Raw genomic sequence first — 25,890 nt, forward strand, 5'->3', positions numbered from 1 at the left:
CTCAGTTCTACAACCCCTCTTGGCATTGGTTTCTGGAAGCTGAGACCCAGTACAGATGTACCCAGCATTCGCTGAGACACAATACAAATGCCCAGCATTCAGCCCAGGCATCACACTCACAGAGCCCCTCAGTGCTTGGAGTCAAGTGTCGTAAGTACACAGGAGTGAAGGCACCCCAGAACCACCTTCTGAGAAGCATGCTAGTCCTCAGATTTGGGCAAGGATAAGGACAGGTGATTCTCAAAAGCAAACAGGTAAAACATAGATTCTTAGGCCTTTGTATGATCTTTCTAAGCTCCTGTCCTTCACCAAAAACTTAAGTTGGGTAGGGAGACTCATGCCTCTAATCCTAGCACATGGGAGGCTGAGGCAGGAGGATTACTCTGTGTTTGAATCAGCCTGGTATATATAGTAAAAGATCTTCTCAAAAACGAAGAAAGAGAAGACACTCTACAGCCTCTCCTCCCACAGTGGGAGCTGTTTGTCCGCTGTGGTAAGGTTTGGAGTTTTCACCTTCAGAAACAGCTAATCAAGTAATTACACTTAAGAACAGGCTTAGGACCTCTGCTGGCCAGATTCTGTTATCAGGAAGCAGAGCCTGAGTTCTGCCAGAAAGCAGAACTTTTAAAGGAGTATTTAAAACCAGACGGAGTGTTCATTAGTGCGTAGAGTGTGCCCTGTTCCTGAAGAACAGCCTTTATTGCAAAGGTTTCTGCTAATGTTGAAAATCCTTGTACCTGACAGTCCAGTGACATCATTACTGCCTGGTAGGTAGGGATGTGGAGGGATGCCCAGGAGTTCAGTGCTGAGAACAGCCAGACTTCTTGGTCTATTTCTAAGTTCTGGTGTGTGTACACCTTAGAATCCATCACCCCTTCTCTTCATCTGCTGTCTGGAAGGTCAGACCAGCTTTTTGTTTAATTGGTTTGGTTTGGTTTTTGAGACAGAGTTTCTCTGTGTAGCTCTGGCTCTCCTGGAACTCACTCTGTAGACCAGGCTAGCCTTAAGCTCAGATGTCCACCTCCTGAGTTCTGGGATTTAAGGCTTGCACCACCACCACCCACCAGAGCCAGCTTTGAACAGAGTTCTCAGGATACAGGCGTAAACCCCCATGGAATATGGCCCACACTTGGGCCGTTTGTCCTTGCCATTTTCCTGCTTGCCTCCTACTACCAATTTCCTTCTCTTCTTTAGACCTCCCGTCTTCTTACCTGTTTTTGTAGGGCATGGCATGTCTTAAGACAAAACAAGAATATCTTGAAGAGATTCAGGGACAGTCAGGGCAACCTGGGGCACATATGTAGCAGCTGGCAGAGTAGAATGATTCCCAGCGTCCCTTGGGCTTTTCCCAGAGCTGCCCTCAGCTCCTAGCGCCATGAGTAATTCCTGCACAGTGACTGAAAACTTCTCAGAGCAAGCAGAGCTTCTGGGGCCCTACCATGCGAGCACTCTGGGTACAGAAGTGGAGATGAAATCCCAGGCCGCACAGGCTAATTCGGACCTCCTCTCAAGTCCCAGTCAGATTTTAATCTGATGTAGTCAGAGTCTGCTGTGGTCCAAAGGCTCCTCCGAAAGAAGAGATGATGGAAAGATACACCCTTGGGAGAGCTCAGGGGAGCACTTGGCACAGTGTGTGCAGGGATCCCTGGCGTGTGCTCTGCAGAGGGAGTCAATACAGACTTCCAGGCCTAGTTCACATGACCAAGAGAACAGCCCAGTAGCAACACAGCTAAATTCTAAGAGGAAAACAGAATGCAAAAGAACCTGCTGACATAGAAACCTGAGGACAAGATGTGGCCTCTGTGATATTAAGACCCATGTTTCCAACCCAGAAGCCCTGTATGTTTGCCTTAGTATTGACAAACTATTTTGTAATAGGGACTTTGACATTCTGGACAAAAAATAAGCTGCCACACACAGGAACCTTGCACACAACCCAAGAAACTACTGAAGACTTTTGTCAATCGACCTAGTTTGGAAATAACCCACGTAATGAGCTAGTGCCTTCCCCACCAGCCTCCAGTGCAGAGCCTTCCCAAGGAAGTGTGGGAGCCCTTCCAAGAATCTAAGGAGCACCCCCAGGAAGTCTGCAGACATTCCTGAGGAAATGAGGACCTGCTAAGAGAGTGTGAGGATGTGAAGATGTCACATGCTTACAGAGAAGCCAAGTGGAACCAACTTTCATTACAACTCAAGAATGAAGTGGAAGGCCGGGTGGGTGGCGCACACCTTTAATCCCAGCACTCGGGAGGCAGAGCCAGGTGGATCCCTGTGAGTTCGAAGCCAGCCTGGTCTACAGAGTTAGTTGTAGGACAGCCAAAGCTACACAAAGAAACCCTGTCTCAAAAAACAAACCAAAGCAAAACAACAAGAATAAAGTGGGCATCACAAGCTACAAACCGGTCAGGCTGTGACTGTTCTTAGCTTTGGGGACACCATTCTCCTCCTGAGATAGGAATGCTCCACTCACCCCCAACTGCACAGAGCACCCCTTTCCTAAGTCCCCTAATGAAGGTGGGTCAGGTGTTCAGTAGACATGGGTGTGCCCCCAGGAACTGATGCTATAAAACTAAAAAATGAAACCACATCACATATTATCAAAAGCATGGTCTGCAATGGGAGCCCACAACCCTCACTTCCGAATGTGCAGGGCAGGCTCTATACACCACTGTTCTCCAGCTCCATCTGTGTGCTCCTCATCAACAGCTACCAAATCATGCTGGATTGCTGGCACAAAGACCCCAAAGAGAGGCCTCGGTTTGCAGAACTGGTGGAGAAACTCGGTGACCTGCTTCAAGCCAATGTCCAACAGGTAAAGTTTAGATCAGATGAATGTATTCCTAATAGAACTGGAAAGAACAGCAATAAAAAGTGGTGTGTGTGTGAGAGAGACAGAGACACACAGAGACAGAGACACACAGAGACAGAGAGAGACAGAAAGAGTATGTGGAAGTGTGTGTGAAGGAATATGTGTTATGTGTTTAGAGTGAGAGAGTATGTTTGCTCAAATGTGTGCACACGAGTGTATGTGTGTGTCCTTGGAGGAGAAACTTCTGTGATTAGAGGTCTATCTTTGGTGTTTTAGGATGGTAAAGACTACATCCCAATCAATGCCATACTGACGAGAAACAGTGGCTTCACGTACTCAGTCCCCACCTTCCCTGAGGACTTTTTCAAGGACGGCTTTACAGCACCAGCGGTTCATTCTGGAAGCTCTGATGATGTGAGGTAAAATTCTGCTCCCTGGTTTTACCACAGAAAGAAGAGGGGATAAGGAGAGAAGGGGGAGAGGGAAGGAGGGAAGGAGGAAATGGAGAAAAGAAAGAGCTGGCATCTATTCTGCTTCCTGAGTCCAGCTGTTGTTAACATTCCACCATGTCTTGTCTGTATGTTCTGTAAGATGGAGACCTGTCTTTTCCTTTTTTTCTAAAGGAAGGAATAAGACATTGTATTTTCTCAAGGTATTATCTTATTCTAGAACTGTAGCCTGATTTTTATGACATTGACTTTGATTAAACTTTACATAAACTAAAACTAACCAAGAGTAGTTTGCACAGGGCTGGGATCCCAGAATCCAGGAGACTGAGGCAGGAGGATACATGTTTAGAGCCAGCTGGGGTTACAGGGTGAAATGGTGTCTCAAAAACAACAACAAACAAGAAGGAAAAAATTACATAAAACTAAATACAACTAAACCTGGTGGTGTGAATCCCAGCACTGGGGAGGCACAGGCAGGTGGATCTCTGTGAGTTCAAGGCCGGCCTGGTCTACAGAGCTAGTTTTGAGGATAGCAAGAGAAACCTGTCTCAAAAAACCACACACACACACACACACACACACACACACACACACACACACACACCAAAAAAACAAAAAACAAAAACAAAATCAAAAACCAACCTTCTCTTTTTGTTTTTTGTCTTCACCTAACAAACAATTTACATCTTGCATTATTGTGGGAGGGAACTGGGTTCTAGCTAAGAGAACAAATGGTTACTGAGAAGGTGTGCTAGCCAATGTGGGGAGTTACAATGTATGAAATGTGTGTTGGCCCTGTAGTCATAGAAATACATGCTCTGGTGTGGTGTTGTGCTGGCATTTTACACGTATCAACAACTTCCATGTACAGAACTGTTCCTACAAAGTATGTATCATCCCTGTTTGACAAATAGGTACCTGTCAACCGGAGAGATGAGAACTTAGTGAAATGTGTGACTACCAAATATCAGCATCGAGTTTGTAACCCAGGAAGACTGACCGGCTCTCCAGGTTCCTAATGTAGTCAGGGTCCTTTTAGAGCCTTCTGGGATCCTTAGCTGCAGGAGGCATCACTTTCAGGCTTGGCCTCAGTTCCATTACCAAGCATAGGAGGGAGATGTGGCAGTTGGAAACCACCGACAGCCATATGTGACAGGTTTTGAGGCAGTTATCAGGCAGCCCAGAGCAGTGAGGATGACAGGTTGACGTCACTGCTCAGACCTGACACCTAGCCAGTCACCTCGATTTAAATGATAAAGCCTGGCTGGGGTAAAAATGGGATGAAGGGTGTGAAGCTAATGTCAGCCCTTCTAGTATGTTGCTCAGCAAGAGACTCAACAGGAGTCTAGCCCAAGAGCTTGGGCTGCAAGCCACTCAGACTATCAGCCAATGGTTTAGTTGATGAGTGGGTTTGCCTATGAGCATCCATCCAGTGGGATATCCCATCAGGCCTTTCCAATAGATCATCACTGAAAACTGGTCACTGAGAAATCTTGCAAACATCACTCATTTCTTCCAATTGTAATTGTGGTCCAGAATGTACCATGTGGGCTCGCCCCTCAGTTGTACACCGAAATCAGCTATGAAGTCTCAATAGGACATTTATTTGTCACTCCATATCCTTTTAGGAAGCAGACAGCACTAAGTGATAAGATGAAGTCATTCTGCCTCCACTGGTCTCGTGGGTCACCAAGAGACTTGGGCCAGATGAGTTCTCACTCAGATCTCCTCTATGACTGGCATTTTTTTATTCCATGAGAAACTGGAGTGGACCCTTTTAGGGTTTTCCTGAAGACTATAAATAAACTGTAAGCTGACCACAGGGAGGAAGTGATGTCACCACAAGGATTCCTAGAGGGTGCTAAGGAAACTGAGGCCGCTGGTATCTTGGTTGTTAGGTGAGAGCCACCCAGACTCATTGCAGGTGTGTGCACCTTCCTGCAGTGATTATTCTTTCTTCTTCCGAATTAGATATGTCAATGCTTTTAAATTCCTGAGCCTGGAAAGAATCAAAACCTTGGAGGAGCTTGCACCAAATGCCACCTCCATGTTTGAAGTAAGTCACCATGGTAACACCCGGTGATCTCTGCCGGAAACCTCTTGTGCAAGCACCCAGTCCAGCAGCGCCACCCAGTCCAGCAGCGCTTGGCCGGTGATTGTCAGAGGTCAAGATTACAGTATGGGGGAAGAACAGAAAGTCAGGCTTCACCATGCAGAGTTGATTTGAAAGAAAATTCCATGGTTTGAAGAACTCCTGGAGCTCACTTGGGCCCCGTCTATTCCAGCAGTTCCTGGGAGGGGAAATGGAGTGGTCCTGGGTATGTTCACTAGACTCTCTTGTAGGCTATCAGAGATGCACCCTTCCTTGAGCATGAAAGAGGTGTGAGTGGCTGGGCCTTGTGCTATAGCATACTAGGTCTGAAAGAAGTCCATGTAGGCCCTAGGCCCCTTCATCCTAACTAAGGCCCTGGAGCTGAGCAGCCATGTTCCCACCCAGACACACTGGTCAAAGCATGCAGAGTAGCCGGCAAACCAGGGCTTCTGTCAGCACGTCTCTGGAAATCCCTTGAATGGGACTGAAGACTAAGAGGTGGGGAGGAAGGCTGAGCAGGAGTGCACGTCTGGTATGGCTGACTATTGTGCTCCAAGTGGGCTCCTGAGACAAACACAATGCCATATAATTCAAGAGTAGAACCCTTGATGCCAGGGCCTGAGAGATGGCAGCACAGCAGTTAAGCAGCACTGGTTGCTCTTCCAGAGGACCCAAGTTCAATTCCCAGGACTCACATGGTGGCTTTTTTTGGGAACCAGGGTGCACATACACGCAGGAAAAAAATACCCATACACATAAAATAAATGTTCCAAAATAAGCAAACAAAGACCTGAACTTCACAGACTCAAGATGAAGGGACGTGGTGACTTCAAAATAGACATTTCCTTTTTTTTTTTTTTTTTTTTTTTAAGATTTATTTATTTATTGTCTATACACAGTGTTCTGCTTGCTTGCACATACCTGAACACCAGAAGAGGGCACCAGATCTCATTACAGATGGCTGTGAGCCACCATGTGGTTGCTGGGAACTGAACTCAGGACCTCTGGAAGAGCAGTCAGTGCTCCTAACCTCTGAGCCATCTCTCCAGCCCAACACAGGTCTTATTTAAGCAAGTAGGTTTTTTTTTTTTTTTTTTGAGCTGAGGATCGAACCCAGGGCCTTGCGCTTGCTGGGCAAGTGCTTTACCACTGAGCTAAATCCCCAACCCTGACATTTCCTCTTTAAGCTGTAGAATGTCATGATAAAGTTGATAGTGTTTTGAGCGCCAGGAACAATACTCAGTGAACCTCAGGATTTCTCAAGCTTAAGCTCCCCTACAACACGGGATGACGGCAGCATCTTCACCTGCCTGGGTCCCGCTGGTGTCTACACTGCCCAGTGAGGGCCTCTGAGGGAGCAGGGACAGTGTGGAGTCACTTTAACAGGGCGTCACACTATAATGACAGAGTAACAGAGAGTACATAGAAAGCCCCGCCTTGAAGATGACTGAACCACAGTAGTTCCTGGACTCTAAGGCCAGTGGGGACCTGCCAGTGCCACAGACTTGCCAAGAAAAAGAACCAGCTGCCTCTGTAATTTTCTTGAAATTTTACATATGACAGCATACTCATAGACAACCACCAAGATTAGTTTTTGTTTCTTAAAGACTGTATTTTATGTGCATCGGTGTTTTGTCTGCATTCATGTCTGTGTGAAGGTCTTGGACCCCTGGAACTGTAGTTATAGACATCTGTGAACTGCCATGTGGGTGCTGGGAATTGAACCTGGATCCTCTGGAAGAACAGCCAGTGCTCTTAATGCCCCAAGTAGTTTTAACATATATGATCATATGCATGAAGGTTGTTACATGCCATTTTCCATTCTATATGTATGCGTGTGTGTGCGTGCGCACGTGTGTGTGTGTGTGTGTGCACGAATGAGTATGCACATGTGCATATGTACTTGCTCATGAATATGTGTGTGGAGTCCATTGGCCAAGGATAGGAGCCTTCCTTACATGTTCACCTTACTGGGGTTTTTGCTGTTTGCTTTTTTTTAAGACAGGGTCGTTGAATGAACCCAGAGCTCAGTTTGAGCTAAACTAACTGGCCAGCAAGCCCCTGTCTCTGTCCTCACCTCCCACCGCCAGGGCTCAGACACAGGCCACCAGGCCTAGCTTTTATGAGGACTTAGAGGTCCTATGTGCCCAGCAGACACTTTCTCCACTGAGCCATTTCCTGAGATCCAGTGGTTCCCTTTTGATTTTCTTCGCCTTCAGGAAAAAGGGTCTCCCAGTTGCCCAGAACAGACACCGTTTGTCTCTATCAAGCTCACTGTGGCCAGTGCAGAGAAAATGCTCAATGCCAATGGGCAGGGGCTGTGGATGATGAGGGCAGCACCTCAGAGGTGCCACCCAGTGTCTTTCCAGTCCTCGTGGAGCCTTCTGAGCCAGGCAAGTGAGGCATCTTCCTCTTTTCTCCCACAGGATTATCAGCTGGACACGAGCACTCTGCTGGCCTCCCCGCTGCTGAAGCGATTTACCTGGACTGAGAGCAAGCCCAAGGCCTCGATGAAGATAGAGTGAGGAAGTGGAGGTGGGGGTGGGCGAGGGTGGGGGCAAGGAGGAGGATGCCAGAACAATGGTTTGTTGGGGGGGCTGTTTAAGGCTACCTGGCCTCCTAGTGTTCAGGTATAGCTTAAAACCACCACCATTCCCTGTCAGGGGCATAAAGGGGACACCCATTGGACATATGAACCTCAGGCTCTGTGGCAAGGAAGACTGGGCCCAGAGAAAGGAAATTATGTAGGGAGATCTTGCAACAGGCAGGCCTAGCTCGAGAAGCACAGGGCCTTGGTGGAAAGGAGCCAGATGTGTCCAGCTGTGAAGGGAGGACTGGGCTGTGTTCACAGGCTCACAGGATTACACTCCTAGGCTAGCAGAGTCTATACAAGGAGACAAAGTCCTGTTTGCCACCCTGAGAATCCAAACTTCCACAATAAGGGTTTTCTGTATCCTGCTGAACTCATTACCCATGTCTCACTTGTAGATTTCTCCACAAACCGCTTGCTTGATCCATTGGTTAGCCTCCTCCTGCTCTGTGCCACTGGCAGAATCCTGGGGCTCCTGCTGGGTATTCCACTGGCATAAGCAACTTCAATGGTTCTCTACGCTGGAGGCTACCTACCTATCTACCTGCCTACTTACCTACCTGCCTACCTACCTATCCACCTACCTAACCTATCTACCTACCTTTCCTGGCTCAAATGCCTGGCCCTCAGGGCTGGACCCATGTGGGCTCAGCAGTTAAGAGCACTGACTGCTCTTGCAGAGGACCCAGTTCAATTCCCAACACTCACATGTTTGCTAGCAGCCATCTGTTAACTCCAGTTCCAGAGGATCCAACACCCTCTCTGGCCTCTGAAGGCATCAGGCACACACATGTAGTGCACTTACATACAGGCGGGCAAAACACTCATACACATAAACACAAACAACCAGATTGCCAGTCCATGGGCTGTAGTTTTATTGAGCTGAAAATGAACTCAAACGCTGCAGCCAACCCGAGTGCTGCAATGTGCAGTCCAGCAGGTCACTGGAGAGACACAGGCACTCCCAGGCAAACAGCTGCTTTTTCCCTGTAACATGGGCTCCAAAGTGGGCCCTGGTATTGAGGTGACAGATTAAGGGACACCAATCTGGACCAAAGGAAAGAGTGGGCTAGCTGCTCTTTGTTTTTCTATTGGGGAACCTGTGAGAGGAAAGGGTAGTTATTTTTTACTTGATCTCTGATGAAGGGAAGACAAACCCTAATTTGTATCCCCTATCCCTAACCTAGAGGTAGGTCATAGCCAGGCCAGTCCAGGCCAGCCTACCTCGTGTGGCTCAGGTTCTCTGCGCTGCTAAGCAGTGACTTCAATCCAATAGTGAAGGCTTCAGAGACTCTGTGGGGAGGGGTCTACTCCTTGCCTCTCACAGCTTCTGTAGCTTCATGCTTTCCTCAGTCTCGATCCTCACAGGACCTTCTCTCTGGTTATGACTGCCCTTTGGGTCTACACTGCACTGGGACCCACCTGGTGCATTCAGAATACGCTCCTCCTCTTTAGAACTCAGTTTAATTGTGGGGTAAATCACAGGTTCCCAGGATGTGACATGATATTGGGGAAAGGCAGGGATACAGGCCTTTTTATTTTTTGTTTTAAAGCTGGTCACAGGAGCTATCTGACTCAATAGGAGAGGTTTACTGCCAGGTCTTGTTTGCCTATTAGAACCCAGGGTTTGCACCATCTCATCAACACATCCCACTCCCAGCCACCGGCATACCCACTCTACCCAGTGATACCATACAGGCACGAGGAAGGTAGTGTGACTAGAGACAGGCAGGATTCTAGAACAGGTGCAGACAGGTCACCCACTTAAGGGTAGGGATTCCTTAAGGGTAGGGATTCGCCCTTTCCCGGAAAATGTCTCAGCCATCTGATTGACCGTTTGTCCATTTCTCTTTCTCTTTAGCTTGAGAATAACAAGTAAAAGCAAGGAGTCGAGGCTCTCCGATGTCCCCAGGTCCAGCGTCTGCTTTTCCAGCTGTGGCCACATCAGGCCTGTGCATGACCACTCTGAGCTGGGGAAGGATCTGTGCTGCTCTCCACCCCCAGACTACAACTCTGTGGTGTTGTACTCCTCCCCACCCGCCTAACGCCTCCCACAAGCCACAGACAACTAGCCTGACAGTATTATGCATCTATGAGTTTACACCTATTTCTCTCCACAGGAGCCGGCTGCTTTTTGTGACTTAATAGTGCTTTGTGTTGTTGTTGTTGTTGTTTTGACTAACAAGAATGTAACCCCAGATAGTGACAAGTGAGGAACACTATTGCTCAATCCACATGACTCCGTGTAAGAGAAACCCTAAGCCCAATGACTCACCTGCTCCTGCCCCCAAAGCCTCAGGGCACTCTGGATGGGCATCTGCTGGCCATGGCACCCTCCCTGCAGCTGTGGGGGCAGGCGCAGTAGGCCCCCTAGCTCACAGCAGCATGCACTGGCCTGCTCTGTGTCTCTGGAGTCCACTAGCAGGCATTACGACACTTACGGAGGCAAGAAAGGGAGAAAAGAGCAAGAGGCATGGGAAAAGGCCTTGGGATGTGTCTCGTGGAGACCTTGGTGCAGGAGAGGGCTCCTCAATGCCACCTCACTAGTTCTCTATCCTGGCCTCAACTTTTTAAAGGGCACCTACCAAGAGGTGACAGGGCAGAATATACAGGGACATTTTCTAGATGTTTTCAGGAACCGCAGACCATGTTAAATTGTTCCCTGGGTGCCTGTTTGTTGTCTGTTACCATCCACAGCATGTTTAACACCCATCAGTGTTAAAGTGGCACTTGGCTCTCAAGTCACACTTACCATTAGTTCTTCTAGTGAGATACACTGAGATTAGACCCAAGCTTGGGGGCCTCAACTTAGCCTATTGCTCACAGGGAGCTGAGCGGTCCAGTTTGGCCTAGTAAGGCTGTCCACCAATGGACTCAAAAGCCACATTTTAAACAGTCAGGTTCTATTTCAAGTATTAATATAGAGACACTTGCATCATCCTGGTTTATACAGTTAGCTATTCAAATAAGCTGGGGAAGAGTCTAGAAGACGGTTTTCTCTGTACCCAAACCAGGATTAATGGTTTCATCACCTCAAGCCAATCTGAGAGGAGCAAAAGAGCATTAGCCAATGTTTATTAAGCACTTCATGCTCCTTGAAAGAAAAGGCAACTTGTGGTTTGTGAAGCTATTTCCACAGCTGGGACTCAGGCTATTAGTCAATGAAACATCAAAAGGAAAAAAATAATCCTATTTTCATCTGTTTCAGACCCTACCTGGGGGGGCCTAAGGATGATGGGGACAGGGTAGAAATGGGAGACAGGGTAGAAAAGGGTGCCTACTCTTTGGGGTCTAGAGATTGTAAGCCCTGGATCTCTAGAATTGGCTCGGTTAAATGTTGTATGTGCAAATTATGGTCTGTGTGTTTAGGATATGTGCACCTGCTGAAGCCAGTCACAGCTAGGCAGATATGAGTAGTTGTCTTGTGAGAGCAGACCACACTTCCTTTATGCCACTTAATTCTATGGCCTGAACAATGGCATGTCTGCCACTTCCCTGTGCACCACATTCTTGAGGTTGTCTGTCTGACGAGAATGGAGTCTCGGCACAATCCCCAGTGAGACAAAAGTATGCAGCCACAGTGACTCTTGGGGTACTCACTAGTCAGGATAGAGAGGTAGGAAAGGGCTTTCAACCAGGAACTAGACAAAGAGATATCAGGCAGGGCTGGAGGAAAGACATCTTTGTTCTGCATCTTTGTATATCTGCAAAAGCTCATGTCAGTTGGCAAGTGTCTAAGTCAGGCGATCAGACACTGGCTGCCAGAGAAATGAATGGTGTCAGCATTTTCAAATCATTTAAACAATCAGCAATTAGTGAAGAAAGAAAACCTTAGCCAGCCCTGTACTATTTTGATTTTAATCATCTAATCCTTATCAATCTATTGGGATTTTCTGGCTCTGCTTGAGGACTTAGCTTTGGAGTCCATGGCAGTCCATCAGCAAAGAAAAAGGAAGACGACGGATCCATCTGCGTTTGGAAGGCAGACAAATGGCAACGTGTGATGACACACATACCTAGCTGCAGTGTGCCCATTCGGATGTTAGCACTCGGACAGTGACATAAGGCCATTTGCCATTCAGGGCCAAAGTGGCTGGCACTAAGAAGAAACAAACATTTCTCCTAGTGTTTGAGATTACCAATGTGTAACCAGGGAGCTGGAACCTCAGGCAGGCCTAAGTTAGCCTGAGGGAGATCCCCGGGGGACAGATCTGTCCAAACCCTGAAGCCTGCTGCACAGGCCTGAGAACCTTGCTCCCCTGCCTATCAGTCAGCTCAATCAAGGAAGAGGGCATCTTTTGACCGACAGTGGTAGGAACTGTATGTGTGTGTGTGTGTGTGTGTGTGTCTGTATGTTTTGTGCATAACTATTTAAAGATACTGGAATTTTAAAGTTACTTTTATATAAACCAAGATGGTATGCCAGAGACAGAACTAAGATATGATCTGGTCCCACCTTTTAGTCATGATGAATGTATTTCGTATATTATCTTCATTTAATAAAACTCACCTTCAAAACCAAGTATCTTCTTACTTTCCTTGTAAAAGAGGGACAAGGGATCCTGTGTGCGCCGTGGGGTGGGTGGGGTGGACTGAGTGCCAGGACAGCTCACTCAGCATCAGTTATCAAGCGGGAGGCAAGGAAGAGTGGAGCAGGTACCAGTGGAGCAGGGGCATGCGACAGACACCGCGACTGGTCCACACAGTGGCTGCCGAGGCAAAGAACACTCACAGAAGGCAGTGTAAGGAGATTCTCCATAGGAACAGAACCAGCAGAATGAAACCATACACATTTTAAGGTGATTTATGGGGGAGTAGAGAGAGGCTCAGTGGTCAATCATGGCGCTTGCTGTTCTTGGAGATCTAGGTTTGGTTCCAGCACCCACGTGACAACTTGAGACAGTCTGTAACTCCAGTGCCAGGAGACCCAATGCCTTCTCCTGGCCTCCTCAAGAACCAGGCACTCATGTGGGGCATATACATACATGCAGACAAAACACTCATACACACAGAATTAAAACCACTAACATTTGGCTGGTTCCTGGTCCCTGAGGCTAGTGCTTAGCAGCCAGAGCTGCACAGTGGCTATCTCACACTGAAGACACAGACTTCCTGATAGACTATCAGTCTGCAAGGCTGGAGGTCTTCAGTCCATGTTGGAAACTGGGAAAAGCTACTTCTCAGGAAATGAGGTCAATTAACTCAGGCTGAATAATCTTTCTTCTTCTGAGTGCTTTTTACCTGTAGGCTACCAGAAGGTGCCACGAGTTTTGGGGTGGGCCTTCCCAAGTTAAGTAACACAGCCAAGATAATTCTTCAGCCGAGACTCCCGCTCAGGCGGTTCTAAGTTGTGGCAAGTTGATTATTTAAAACTAACCACCACAGACAGCTTGCCCAGAAATACCAAAATGAGTAAGATCACGAACCAATAAATCTCAGAGGGACTGCTGGCTGCCTATGAAAAACAAACAGTTAAAAACAGGCATCTCCCCTAAATGCCAATTTTCAACTTATAAACAAATACACAATTACAAAAATATGTGTGTATTGTGAGCACACATGGATTAGAGGGTATACGTGGGCAACAACAAATGGGCAAAAAAGCATATAACAAGAAATTCCCCCAAGAAAAGTGCCCTATGGATTACATCCTGGAAGAGACATTCCAGGCACTAGATATAAAGTAAAGTGGCTATTCATGTATCTGGCTGATAATACCCTGGGCAACTAGCTTGGAGAAACACAAGGTAGGAAGTAGACAAACGTTCTTGGGTACAAAGGAAAGACAAAAGAATAAATGACCAATCTCAGTAAACTTGAGAGGTATTTATTTAGTCTTCAAGAATCTGAAATAGTTTAAAAACACTGGTTTTTGAGCGTACTTGGTAGCTGGCTGCCTTGGGGTTGGGGGGAGGCTAGTTTTCATTACTAAGCCACTCATATGGGAAATGATTTGAAGAATGCCTCAGGAACCAGCTTTGTGTCAGAAAACAGGTATTTTCTCACGACTCTGGAAACTGACAGGACATCTGAGAATTCTTTTTCTTTAGCAGCGCGCTGACTTGGCAAATGCTTCCTAGACTCTGCAGAGTAAAAACACATCTCCAGATTTGGGCTTTCATAGGTCAGGAATGCTGAAAAAACATGCTGGGTCCCAACACATGGATGGCCGGTTCTAGTTCTAAAGGACAACCAGAACCCAACACCACACATTTTCCGGGGCCGGCCTGGCCAGCAGCTCTTCCCTTAGAAGGCCACACAAACTCCCCAATCTTGCTCTAGCATCGTGTTTGCACACCTCCCCGTCTGTCCTTCACACTACAGCTGGAGTAATTGTGTCCCATTCCTCTTCAGTAGCCTTTTCCCTGGGGTCCACAGGTTGAATACTTGCCTTCCCTAAAAACTTTCCAAGTTCTCATCTTACCCAGCCCTAGCAGCACACATCTCCATGTGTAGCCTACATTCCTGCGCTTTCCTTCCCGTGGGGCTGGTGACTCCACTGCCTTCAAGTCTTCCCTCAGCACGGGCTTCCAGAGACCTCTGTCCAGGCCACACTATGAAACCATACCACCACATCCAGAGGGGCAAACATGGCCAGGTAAATGAGAATTACAGACAAGAAGATTTTTCTGGTATTAATGTTCTCTATGCCAGAGGCTTATGCTAAAAAAAAGTTATATTATCTGATATTTAGATTCTACTCTTTATTTGCTAAATCTGGTAACTGCTGTTCTCCTCTCATAACCATAATTACCTTCTAAGCACTACATACAGTTGTAAGTATGTATCCAAGGGGAACTGATCCTGTCTCCCTTCATTCCAACCCAAACCCATGATGATGTCTTTAAACAGCAGAGTGCATTCATTCTTGTGTATGGCTCAGAGCATGTCTACAAGATTATGATCATTAACTCAGTGTAACTACAACTGAAATAACTGTTCTTGAATGACAACAAACAGCTAGAAGCTCCAAACACCAGAAAAGCATCTTTCCTTGGCTTTGAGAACTACACCTGATATAAAATAGACAGTAAGCTGAACACTGGTAAAAAGAATATCAGAACAAGGGGTTGGGGATTTAGCTCAGTGGTAGAGGGCTTGCCTAGCAAGCGCAAGGCCCTGGGTTCGAGCCTCAGCTCAAAAAAAAAAAAAAATCAGAACAAAGACAAGTTTATCTCTGCAATTCTTTATTAAAAAATACTGCTGTACACATAGAGACTGAGAACGGGGTTAATGATGAGCAACAGAGACTGGGATTGTGACGCTAGAACTTAACACACTGGTGCTTTTTAGGGACAGTGTTGACATCCAAATGACAGAACCAAGGTCAAAGCAAAGTTCAAGGGCGCCCTCAAAGGCATCTGCAGAGAAGTAAATACCAACAGGTTTAGAAGAGGCACAGACAGCTGAAATGAGAGACACTACATGATTTCCAGGTTGTCCTTTCTGTGCCGTCTGTCCTAACAGGAAGTTATGGGGAGTTCACATCCTTAATTCGACACTCTCAGATAGTCAAGTCTTCCTATGGACTAAATATTAACTTTCAGACAACCTCCTAAATGGGTTTACATTGTGGAAAAGAGGGCTCCCTTTTAAAAAAAAAAAACAAACAAAAAAATAAAACCAAAATCCCTCCCCCCAAAAAACACCGAAGCAGAACTCAAGAGTTCTTTTGAACCATTCCCAATAAAAATGAAATGAAAAATAAATATAAAACAAAGATAAAAAAATATGTATTACCTGACACCAACTGTTTTCTGGCTGACAATATTTACTCATGAAAACGTTCAGCTGACTCCCTTAACTACCCAAACCAAGCCCTGAGGTTACTAGGGGCTGAAGCAAACTGGCGTTTCTGATGCAGACATTGGGTTTGTGATGTGAACCTGCCTTGCAGAGGGGAAGTTTGCTGGTCTATGCGGATCGAGAGATTCAAGCCCTAATTTACCCCTGCCCTTCTTTAGCATTCACATAACATTGGTCCACAAATGAAAATTTTCAAAAAGTTCCCATGCCCCCAAAACTAAAATAGATGATCCCCTTTCATTTTCAAAGAAAACAATATTGGAAAAAATCTCCAGCCCGCTTATAAATTAAGCATTTCATATTTCTTCTAGAATACAAGTAGTTCTTTTTTGTACAAAAGAATTACAATATGATTTGTCAAAAAACATATAAAAAGACAGCTGCTCTTCCTCAAATACATGAGCTAATGATAAAGACTTTTGCGTGTTACATCAAAAGTTCTTGTTCCTCTTAAATAAAAGGTCCTTTTAAACAAAAGGACCATCATGGTGGCAAATGTTCATTATCCTTTGAATATTGAACATTATGTTCTTTTAAATCCATCCAGATCAAATGCAGCCATTGATTTTCCATTGACAACTGATGCGACCACTCGTGGATGCAGACGTGCTTGTTAGACATGTGACCTGTGTCTCTAGTCAAAGCTTTTAGGTGAAGAGAGGTGCTTTTTCTTGATGCAAATCTCAAGGCAGAGAAAAATCATTTTAAAGCTTATAAAAAGTGGACAGAGAAATGTTAAAAACTTCTCTGAAATATACAAATACGTATGCTTGTTAAAAATGAAGACAGTGACGTCAGCTGCAAGTGCTTGGGAGTCTGTCTTGACCTTCTGAGTCTCTACATTCTCTTCCTAGTCATGTGTGCACACCCAGCACAAACTGAACACTCAGCTCTGAGGAGGAGATGAAGTCTTCATGGTGGCCTTAGGAGAAAATCCCTATGTATTTGGCAGTCTTCGGTATCAAAGTGACCAAAAATCCCACACATACTTGAGTTTGGCGACAAAGGTATGTCCAAATAGAGTTCCAAGGAGGCACACTGCGAACTTCGAGACGGGCTCTCAGGACGGTCCTGCAGTCGCTTTGGGTTAAGCAGTGAGCACAAAGGCACAGCAGACAGTGTCCCTCCAGAGTCAGACTGCCAAGCATCAGCCACTGCTGTGCTCCATGTCCACCTCCTCCACAGTGTCTCTAAGTCTGTATCCAGTGTAAAGTACCATTAGAAAGCTGTAGTTCAAAGACAAGAAAAGCAAACTGCAAAGACCTTAAAGTAATACATACAACTCCTCAACTTTAGGCCTTCAACACAATTTCATTTTTGCTATTAGAAATTGCATCAATGAAAGTGTATCTGACTGGCAGGCTCTTTGAAGAAGGCTCCGAATGAACCTGGAGAAGAGCAGGGCCTGCTCCTTCAGCTACTGTTCCGATCGTTACCTGGAAAAGGATTTAAATCAACAAACGGGGAATTCATATTCAACAACTCACTGATATTTCTCTTTGTGTGTTCTTAAACACAAGCTTCAATTTGAGCTAATGGTAGGTGGCACACAGAGCTTACTCTTAAGGACTATGCACTACACTGTACTACTGACCTGGCCCATCCCCCAAAAGCAAATTTTGCATCTCTTAGTGGCAAAAAGCTGCCTCTTTTTGTTTCCTAATGTCCTTGCAAATAGTTCCCTTAATAAGTATACAATGTGGCAAGAGGTCAAAGATCAGAAAAGTCTTTAAAAAATTAAAATTAGTGCATACACAAGTGGAAAAACAGAAGCAGGAGCATCATTCACTGACATAAACTCTTCACAGAGGCCTGTGGCAGCCAGAGTGCGTAGAAAGTGAGACATTCTTCCTCTCAAGTAACAGTGCACCTGACCCGAGTGCAAAGCTCCACTCTTTCCTTCCTGCTCATCGCCCTGGTGGCAGGAGACAGCGACAGGTCACCGTAGTGCAACTGGCTATAGGCTCAGTCCTTCACCATGCCCTGTGGACACTTTTAGCAAATACTACAACTGACCATTTGCAGCCGCAATCAGTTCTTGAAAGGTATTTTCAAAGCAGCGTTTGAGGTCACTGTACGTCACTACCAGCACGCTCTTCTCATCCCTGGAAATCAGGCTTATTTTCTCTGGCACACCAGCGTCTAGCTGAAAGAGGTCAGGTATAAAAAATATGTAGTTCATATCTCGAGGAAGAGAGCTGATTTAACCCACTTAGGACAGCACTTGGACAGTGAAAAGAAACACTTCAAAGTGCCCTTTCAGATTCCCATCAGTTTCCCCAAAGAAACATCACCATGTTTCTCCTGTCTGCCTTAGTGTCTAAAACACGTTTGATTACTATCTTCTGGTCAACTTGGTGCTCTTTAGTTATTTGCCCAACAGTTTCCATTTTGTATATTTTGAGTATCAGTGCAAATAGAAAGGATGAAGTATGTATTCTTTAGGAGAAATACATAGAAGTACTATGGTATCCACAGCCAAACTGGACTCCAGAGAATGTCAATTAGATGTCACCAATGAGTAGTTCCGTGTCTACTCAGTCCCTTACTCTTTGCCATTTTATTTTGTGAAGCATCTGATTTTGTGCCTTCCTCTATGGGTGTCCACTCCAGCCCCCGGGGTTTAGCAGGAGTGTTTAGGACATGGTTCCCATTGTAGTTTTAGCTGCTTCCTTCAGTGTCCCACTAACCGACTCACTGAAACAGGTTGACATTTCACTGTAGGCTTAAAACTGTCAAAATGTTTTACCAACAATTTCCGTCAATCATTCCCATAAAAATGACCTTTCGCAGAATCTTAGATTTTAGCCAATACGGTCTCTCTCCCTTTTACTTTATTCTTCAAACTTGGAAAACTGACATTCCAGATTTGGAGTAAGTTTTATTTTCTATTGGACGATATGGCTTGGTAGTACAGTCACTGTCAGTATCTACAAACTCTTAACACAGTTCTAACTACTAAATGCTGACATCAGCAACACTAGGCTACGACCTGTGAGAACATGTTCCCCAAATGTCCTCCCTTTAAGAAGTCAAGGAGGATGAGCCTGAGTCACCCCCAGCAGACCAGTGGTACGCAGCCCTGTGCTGTGGACAGCCCCCCCACAACAGTTCTCCAGAAACTCAAACGAGGGCAAAGCAGCACCTGGCAGCAGCACAGCCTGCTTTCCCTGCAGGGCTACCAGCAGGTTCCCTACTTGACATCCTCTCTGCTACCTGAAATGTAGGATTTTCACAGACAGCTGAGGAGAAGTGAGACACATACATATACTCTAGGTCATGCATGTATAAAGACAGTCTTTGCTTAATCTCTTTGATCTCTTTCTACTTTTTAAAACCAAAGAAGAGAAAGGCCATGGACGGACATGGCACGACCACTGTTTTGTCAGCACCTGATTTACCAGCAGCTTTATATAAAGACTATGATTTACTCCCGAACACACCTCCTCTCTTTCATGGATGTGTCCCACAGTGGGTGCATGTTGTGGAGGTCAGAGGACAACTTGTCAGTCTTTCTCTCCCCCTGACCCCGCCCCCGGTTTGAGACAGGGTCTTTTTTACCATATGCACACATGTGCCTACACATATTCTCCTCAAGGAGACAAATGACATGTCAACAAAGTATAAAGGAGGAAGTGCAGTCCTTTGGAATGCTTTATCCAAGTAAAAGATTCATAATGCAAAGCAACCTGTGGATCATGACCCCCTTGAGGGGGCTGGTTGGCCTTTTCATAGGGCTCAGCAAAAAAAAAAAAAAAAAAATCTCACTGTTGGGCTGGAGAGATGGCTCAGAGGTTAAGAGCAAAGGCTGCTCTTCCAGAGGTCCTGAGTTCAATGCCCAGCAACCACATGGTGGCTTACAACCACCTGTAATGAGATCTGGTGCCTTCTGTCATACAGGCATACATGCAGACAGAACACTGTATACATAATAAATAAATCTTAAAAAAAGGGGGGGGGGAGATGTCCTGTCTTAAATTCCTCACAAAGTACACAGGTATACACCCTGTTTTCTTCAGTCTCCTAGTACTTGTACACACTACAACGCTATCAAGTTGTAACAACTGTGCTTGTTGTAAATGTGCTTGCCACCAAGCCTGACACACCTGCACAAAAGAGAGAATGAGCTCCAAATCGTCTTCTGACCCTACACACACACACACACACACTGATGTAACAAAAAAACTATTAAAAACTACTGGTTTTCCTCACAGATTACCTTGTTGAGACAGGAAATGATGTGACTGAGGTCAATCCAGGGAGCACCTGCTTCTGTGACCTGATGAAAAAGATGATCCCTAAAGAGTTTCAACAGATAACGATCTCCAGTCTCTGACCAAGTCGGATCCTTCTGAAACCTGGGGAATCAGTATTTGATCTCAGTATCTCTACATGCATGTGGATTCAAGATTAACCCCATTTTCCCCAGTAAATAAGAAATTAGACAGCTTGTATAAAGTGCTTAAAAACCAACCAAAGAAACAAACAAAGCAACCAACCTCAACCAAAATACATAAATCACACTTCTCAACACTCAGTTCATAGGAACAACTACCCCTTATAGACCACTCAATCTTTACAACTAGGTAAATAGGCAAAAAAAAAAAAAAAGAAGAAGAAGAAGAAGAGAGAGAGAGAGAGAGAGAGAAAGAAAGAAAGAAAGAAAGAAAGAAAGAAAGAAAGAAAGACAGAAAGACAGAAAGACAGTCAGTCAGTCAGTCAGTCATTAAACATCTCTGGCCAAGCCTGTAAGGAAATCTCTCTAACCATGCTCCAGGTTACAGAGACGTCAGCTAAGTTTCCACTTTACCAAAGAACATAAAATGGGAAATTCTTTACAAAGAAAAAAAGCTGCTTCCTGTCCTTCACATTCCACTAGAAGGTGAGCTGTGAGCACTGGGGAACCAGAGACGGCTTGTAGTTCTTTCTCAGCACCCTGAGAAGCTGCAGTCTAGCAGGAAACAGAAAAGCAGGGCCTGCCTAACTGCACAGTGCTCTGACAAGCAGGTACGACAGGGCCAACACATGAACCTGCCCTGGAAGGAGGAGCTGAGCCTGCTGCCCCGACACAAGCATGCTCTGCAGTCAGCAAACTACGAAAGGCCACTACATCTAGACAGGTGGGCGGGGCAAATGGAGAACAGGCTAACACTGCCAGACTGGAAAAAATGTGACAAGCATTCTAGAATCATTTCAAAGTATACAATATTGTTCTTCACCCGAACTCAGTCATAATAAACAAAGTTTCATCAATTTGGCCACACATATAAAATATAAACATCTATAGAGGAAAAGCCTAAGCACAGTCAGAGATGATTAGCTCCCAAACAGGCAACCTATAGGAGACAAGGATCAGACAGCATAATAAAAATCAACCACAGACATAAAAAGATCCTCAAATAGGCTCCTTAAAGAGCAAGTCCCAAGCAAAACGGTACTGAAATTCAACAAAAATTCAACAAAAATTCCAAGTGTTAAAGAAATCAGCATTGTTAGTCAGGCCTTCTCAAGAACAATACCAAACTATCCTGCAAACCTGGAGGAAACCAGGCTGGCCTCGAACTCACAAAGATCTACCTGCCTCTGTCTCAGAGTTCTGGGATTTAAGACATGCGCTACCACCCAGCTCCAGTTCTCTTAGACAGGAGCAATGCACCATCACAAGGGCAGCAGAAGGAGAAGCAGGTCAGACTGGTGCATATCATGGAGGATTCTGCCTAATTCCAAACAGAGCTGAGCAGGAAGATTTCTAACATTAGTACAGTGAGAAGCGACAATGTTTATGTACTTAAAAAGAGAAAAGTACCTGTATCTCTGGAAGTGTATATAAAATTTTTATAAATAAACTAGTCAGGGTGAGAACCGGGAAGACTGAGGTTGTTAGGTATAAAGAGAGGGAGGATATTTTTCACCACAAAACTTTTTGAAAATTCACATATAACATAAACCTCATGGATTCACCTCTTGAATAACTGACTTCACTGACTTCACTGACTAAGAATAAGTCAGAGAAAACAAGCAAGCACCAGAGCGGTTAACCTAGAGCGAGAAAGGCACCACCTTACCTCCCCCAGAGCGGAGAGAGGATGCGCCAGACTTGAGTGTAAATGTGACGGCTGTGAGGCACAGACAGCCTGGAGGGGACAGGAGCTGAGAAAAGGACCTGCTGGCCTGCCTACCTTAGACTTTTCCAAGTATTTCCTAACTCTGATATAGAATTAACTGTCAAGTGCTAAAGACAAACTATTTGCTTAAGTGCGTTATATGAAACAATTATCAGCCCCAAGAGAACATAGCTAGGCCAACTACAGACAAAGAACCGGGATGACGCTGAGAATGGTCTTTACAGCAATGCCAACCTCGAGAACAGAGGCCTTGGATGTCTACATCAGGTTGTGCTGAAGAAGAGGATGGGCCACCAGGTGAACCAAATGCTGAGGAAAAGTCAACAGAACAGAAGACCCGCATGTCCTGAATACGGGGTAGATCAATGAAAATTCTGAGACAGGGTTACCATGAACTAGTAAACATACATCCTCTTACTTAGGACAGTTATTACAGAGAATCCTAACCGAGAATCTTCCTTTTGAAAATAGCCAAGTGAGGCTAGAGAGATGGCTCGCTGCTTAAAAACACTGGCTGGTCTTACAAAGAACCTGGGTTTGATTCTCAGCACCCACACAGAGATTCACAACTGTCTGTAACTCCAGTTCCAGGGGATCTGATGCTATATTCTGCTTCCTCAGACACCAGGCACGCATGTAGTGCACGATATACATCCAAGGCAAATATCCCCAAAGATGTAAAATGAAAATAAATCTTTAAAAAAGAAAAGGAAAACAGGTAAGCAGGCTTTAACTCCATGGAGAAAAGAAATCCCAAAAGCACTGGTCATTTCCCTCTGTGAGAACGGACAATCCTGAGGCGTGACTTACTGTAGTCATAACTGCAACTCTGTCCAGCCTGTCAACAATTAACAAAGTGCAGACACCAACTCTGTGTCTGATAACTCTAACTTAAAAGCAAGGTTGAACTGAGACAGCATGAAATGACAAGTCACTCTATTATCAACATGACATCTATAAAAATGCATTTTCATAGAGAGACATGCTACAGCTAAGAGATTTCTAATGTCTCCCAAGAAAAACAGATGTGATCAGGCTTCCTACAGGAAACAGAGTACTTGCTATTACCTTCCTTTACCGGCACACACGACCGATTTCTAATATGGGCATACACGTTCCTAAGAACAACCACACCTGGGCTGTGGTTTCACACAGCTCTTTAATGGCTAGCAGTTTCAAGGTCACTTCCTTAAGAACTTCCTCCTTTTCCTAACAGAAACATTAGGAAAGTAGTCCACTCGTTCCTTTACAAGTTAGTTTCCTTGAAAACATGCTGTCAATACTGTAAACCCTTACTCTGGCCTCTCGTTGATTGTTCCCAATTTTGCTAGAAGTCTAAACAGTCTTCCATTTTGAACCTCCTATAAAACATTTTAAAACAGAGAGAATGTTAATGTCCAGACCGAATATAAACAAAAGTTTTAAAAATGGTACTCTGCACCCATATTATTCTTATACAATAAATCCCAACACCCACACTTTTGGGTTATGCTCTTAAACATATGCCTATTTTGTGCATAGTCACACTCAAGGAGATTATGCAATTGATCAATTCTAGGAGTATTTAAAATACTCACATTAAACAAAACCAAGATTTTAGACACTAACACCCAGTGTGGACAAGAAGAGCACTGCAGTCCCAGCCAGCAGCACAGTGAGTACTATGTGCCAGTTTACACAGTAACCAGACTTGACCTTAGCAAGGTCTTCCTCGATGACATCATTTCTCATTTGAGCAGCATCCAGTTGAGTGTAAAACCGAGCACCAATCATAGGCATGATGTCATTCACACTCCGCATCCTGTTTTGGTCAGTCAATAAGTACCTGTCAAGACAGAGAAGAATCCGTGAAGGGCAGTGCCAGTTAAGGACAACACGGCCATCAGCACACAGGTGCTGCTGTCACTATAATCTGTGTTAAAACATATTTTTCATGCAAATTTTGTTCTGAAACTTCAGTATTGCTTCTCTTCTCTGGAACATTTTAAGTCCAGACATCTCTCCTCTGTGTGTCCACTGTTAGAGATGTGAAACAGTGAAGCAGAAGAAGGCCACACTTACCCATTTCCACCCTTAAGCCCTTTGTTTCAATACAGCTACATGAAACGACCGTGAACAAGTCTCAGAGTGTGAAACACTGGAAGGCTGAGGGATGGGGAACTTCTTCCCCTCCTGGTCTTCAAAGATAACCTGCTTCTATTTTTGCCACAGAGTCTTGCTATGTTGCCCAAGAAAGCTTTAAATTCTTGGATTCAATTGAGCATCTTGCCTCATATTTCTTTGGACTACAGGCACATGCCACCACACCTAACCAAAAATAATTTTTTAGTCTAAAAATGAATCTTCAATTATGCAAAAATGACTTAGCCAGTGAGAAACTGTCCTCTGCTCCATGACTTCATATGCCACCTGTCACTTCTGGGCCATCTCTACAGACTAAGAGAGCAGGAGGGACCAGTTCACCTCCTTTTCTATCACCACTGAGGGAGGGAGAAAGTGTTGCTCTTTCAAAAGCCACCTGAAGAATACAGTGAGGGTCCATCACTTGGCCACTGTTTCCTCTAAAGGTAAGTCCTTCTCTCTCACCTCCTTACAAGCATGCCTCAGGAACTGTCTTCATAGGTCTTCTCACTGGCTGCAAACAGCTTACTTGCTTTTATCTTTAATATCTTTTTTAAACTTTGTAAGTATGTGTGGTGGTGGGGTATGACACCTAAGTGCAGATGCCCACAGAGGCCACAAGAGGGATTTTATCCGCTGGAGCTGCTGTGGTTACCAGCAGTTTTGACTCAGGTGCTCTGCAAGGGCAGTACACACTCTTAGCTGGTGAGCCATCTCCCCAGCCCTTCAATGTTTTATAAGCCGCTAAAAGGATGGATGGAATTATGTTAATCTTACTGAAGTATCCTCAGATTTTGGCATACATAAACATTCTTTTGATGAGTAGATGAATGATTATAACCACACAAATTATCTTAATTACTACCACTGATATTTACACTTACCTAATCATACTGGAACCTTTTACCAGCTATGTGACAACTTGACCAGGTATTCACTCTAACTTATTGTGCCTCAGTTTTGTCTCTAAAATGGTATTAATAATGACATTCCATTTATAGATGTTAGAGAATTAAGTGCAAGTCATGTCAAGCAGTTCATAAGTGACTTATGTAGCTCAGTAGATGTTAGTTTATTGTCACTAATGAAGAATGTCTTTTCATTTATTTACTTTTTTCTAAGCAATTTTTCAAGTATGTAAAGCCTCATATCACTATCTACTTCCAATAATTAACATAAAGTGATTTTTTTTTCTTCCGTTTTTTAAGATTCATTTAATATATATACAGTGTAATGACTGCAGGCCAGAAGAGGGTACCAGATGGTTGTGAGCCACCATGTGGCTGCTGGGAATTGAACTCAGGACCTCTGGAAGAGCAGCCAGTGCTCTTAACCACTGAGCCATCTCTCCAGCCCCACATAAAGTGAATTTAATTACTATCCTCAGCTCCTACTTTTTCAAAAGGGAACTTTTAGAGTTTATAGTCTGCAATTGTCCAGAATAATCTGAATGTTGTAAACTAAGGCTAGAATCATACACAAAACATTTTCCCCCAAAAGCTATATCGTATTAATTGATTATTTCTAGGTCCCAGGCAAACACTGGCTTCCTTCCAGTGTCTCGCAAGCAAGACAGGGAAGCCAGTTTAATGAAGAACAGGTGGGCAGCCCCATCCTCCATCCCTAGGGCTCATCCAAAAAGAAACTAGACCATCCAGGGCTACACAGAAAGAGCACAAGGGATCACTGGAAGCTAAAAGAAACTACTGATTAGGATCAATAAATTCTAATGGCTTCTAGAACTTAACAGGGAAAATTAGAGTCATCCTAGCATCTTTTCCCCTAGACTCATAGCTGTAATAAAAGTTGTTTGTCCTCTCCTGACATCCTCACTAGTAGACGTGTCTGAGATAGTAAGGGATCCTTCAGTTTCTCTGAAGTCAAATGCATTCCAAACT

The 25,890-nt window shown here is 44.8% G+C and overlaps 2 protein-coding genes across 7 annotated transcripts in view; one reads left to right on the forward strand and one right to left on the reverse strand.

The window, feature by feature from the left end:
• Flt1 (fms related receptor tyrosine kinase 1) overlaps positions 1-12,462 on the forward strand; it is a 175,056-nt gene extending 162,594 nt beyond the window's left edge. Inside the window, exons 25-29 of the mRNA XM_036172306.1 lie at positions 2,707-2,812; positions 3,086-3,228; positions 5,230-5,314; positions 7,777-7,871; positions 9,802-12,462. Of these exons, the coding sequence (XP_036028199.1) occupies positions 2,707-2,812; positions 3,086-3,228; positions 5,230-5,314; positions 7,777-7,871; positions 9,802-9,985 (613 nt within the window). The 3' untranslated portion in view covers positions 9,986-12,462. The remainder of the gene's footprint in view (positions 1-2,706; positions 2,813-3,085; positions 3,229-5,229; positions 5,315-7,776; positions 7,872-9,801) is intronic.
• A 2,659-nt stretch (positions 12,463-15,121) lies between these two features.
• Pan3 (poly(A) specific ribonuclease subunit PAN3) overlaps positions 15,122-25,890 on the reverse strand; it is a 126,128-nt gene continuing 115,359 nt past the window's right edge. For 4 of the 6 annotated variants that reach the window (XM_036171835.1, XM_036171832.1, XM_036171831.1 and 1 more), the window contains 5 exons: positions 23,567-23,696; positions 23,168-23,232; positions 19,966-20,104; positions 17,763-17,892; positions 15,122-17,182 (listed from right to left, as the gene is read on the reverse strand). In XM_036171835.1, coding sequence (XP_036027728.1) covers positions 17,160-17,182; positions 17,763-17,892; positions 19,966-20,104; positions 23,168-23,232; positions 23,567-23,696 — 487 coding nt within the window. In that variant the 3' untranslated portion in view covers positions 15,122-17,159. Of the gene's footprint in view, positions 17,893-19,965; positions 20,105-23,167; positions 23,233-23,566; positions 23,697-25,890 lie in introns of all 6 variants that reach the window. The other 2 variants (XM_036171834.1, XM_036171833.1) reach the window with 2 other exon arrangements.

This window comes from Onychomys torridus, chromosome 22, assembly GCF_903995425.1.
Source record: "Onychomys torridus chromosome 22, mOncTor1.1, whole genome shotgun sequence".
Classification (NCBI taxonomy): domain Eukaryota; kingdom Metazoa; phylum Chordata; class Mammalia; order Rodentia; family Cricetidae; genus Onychomys; species Onychomys torridus.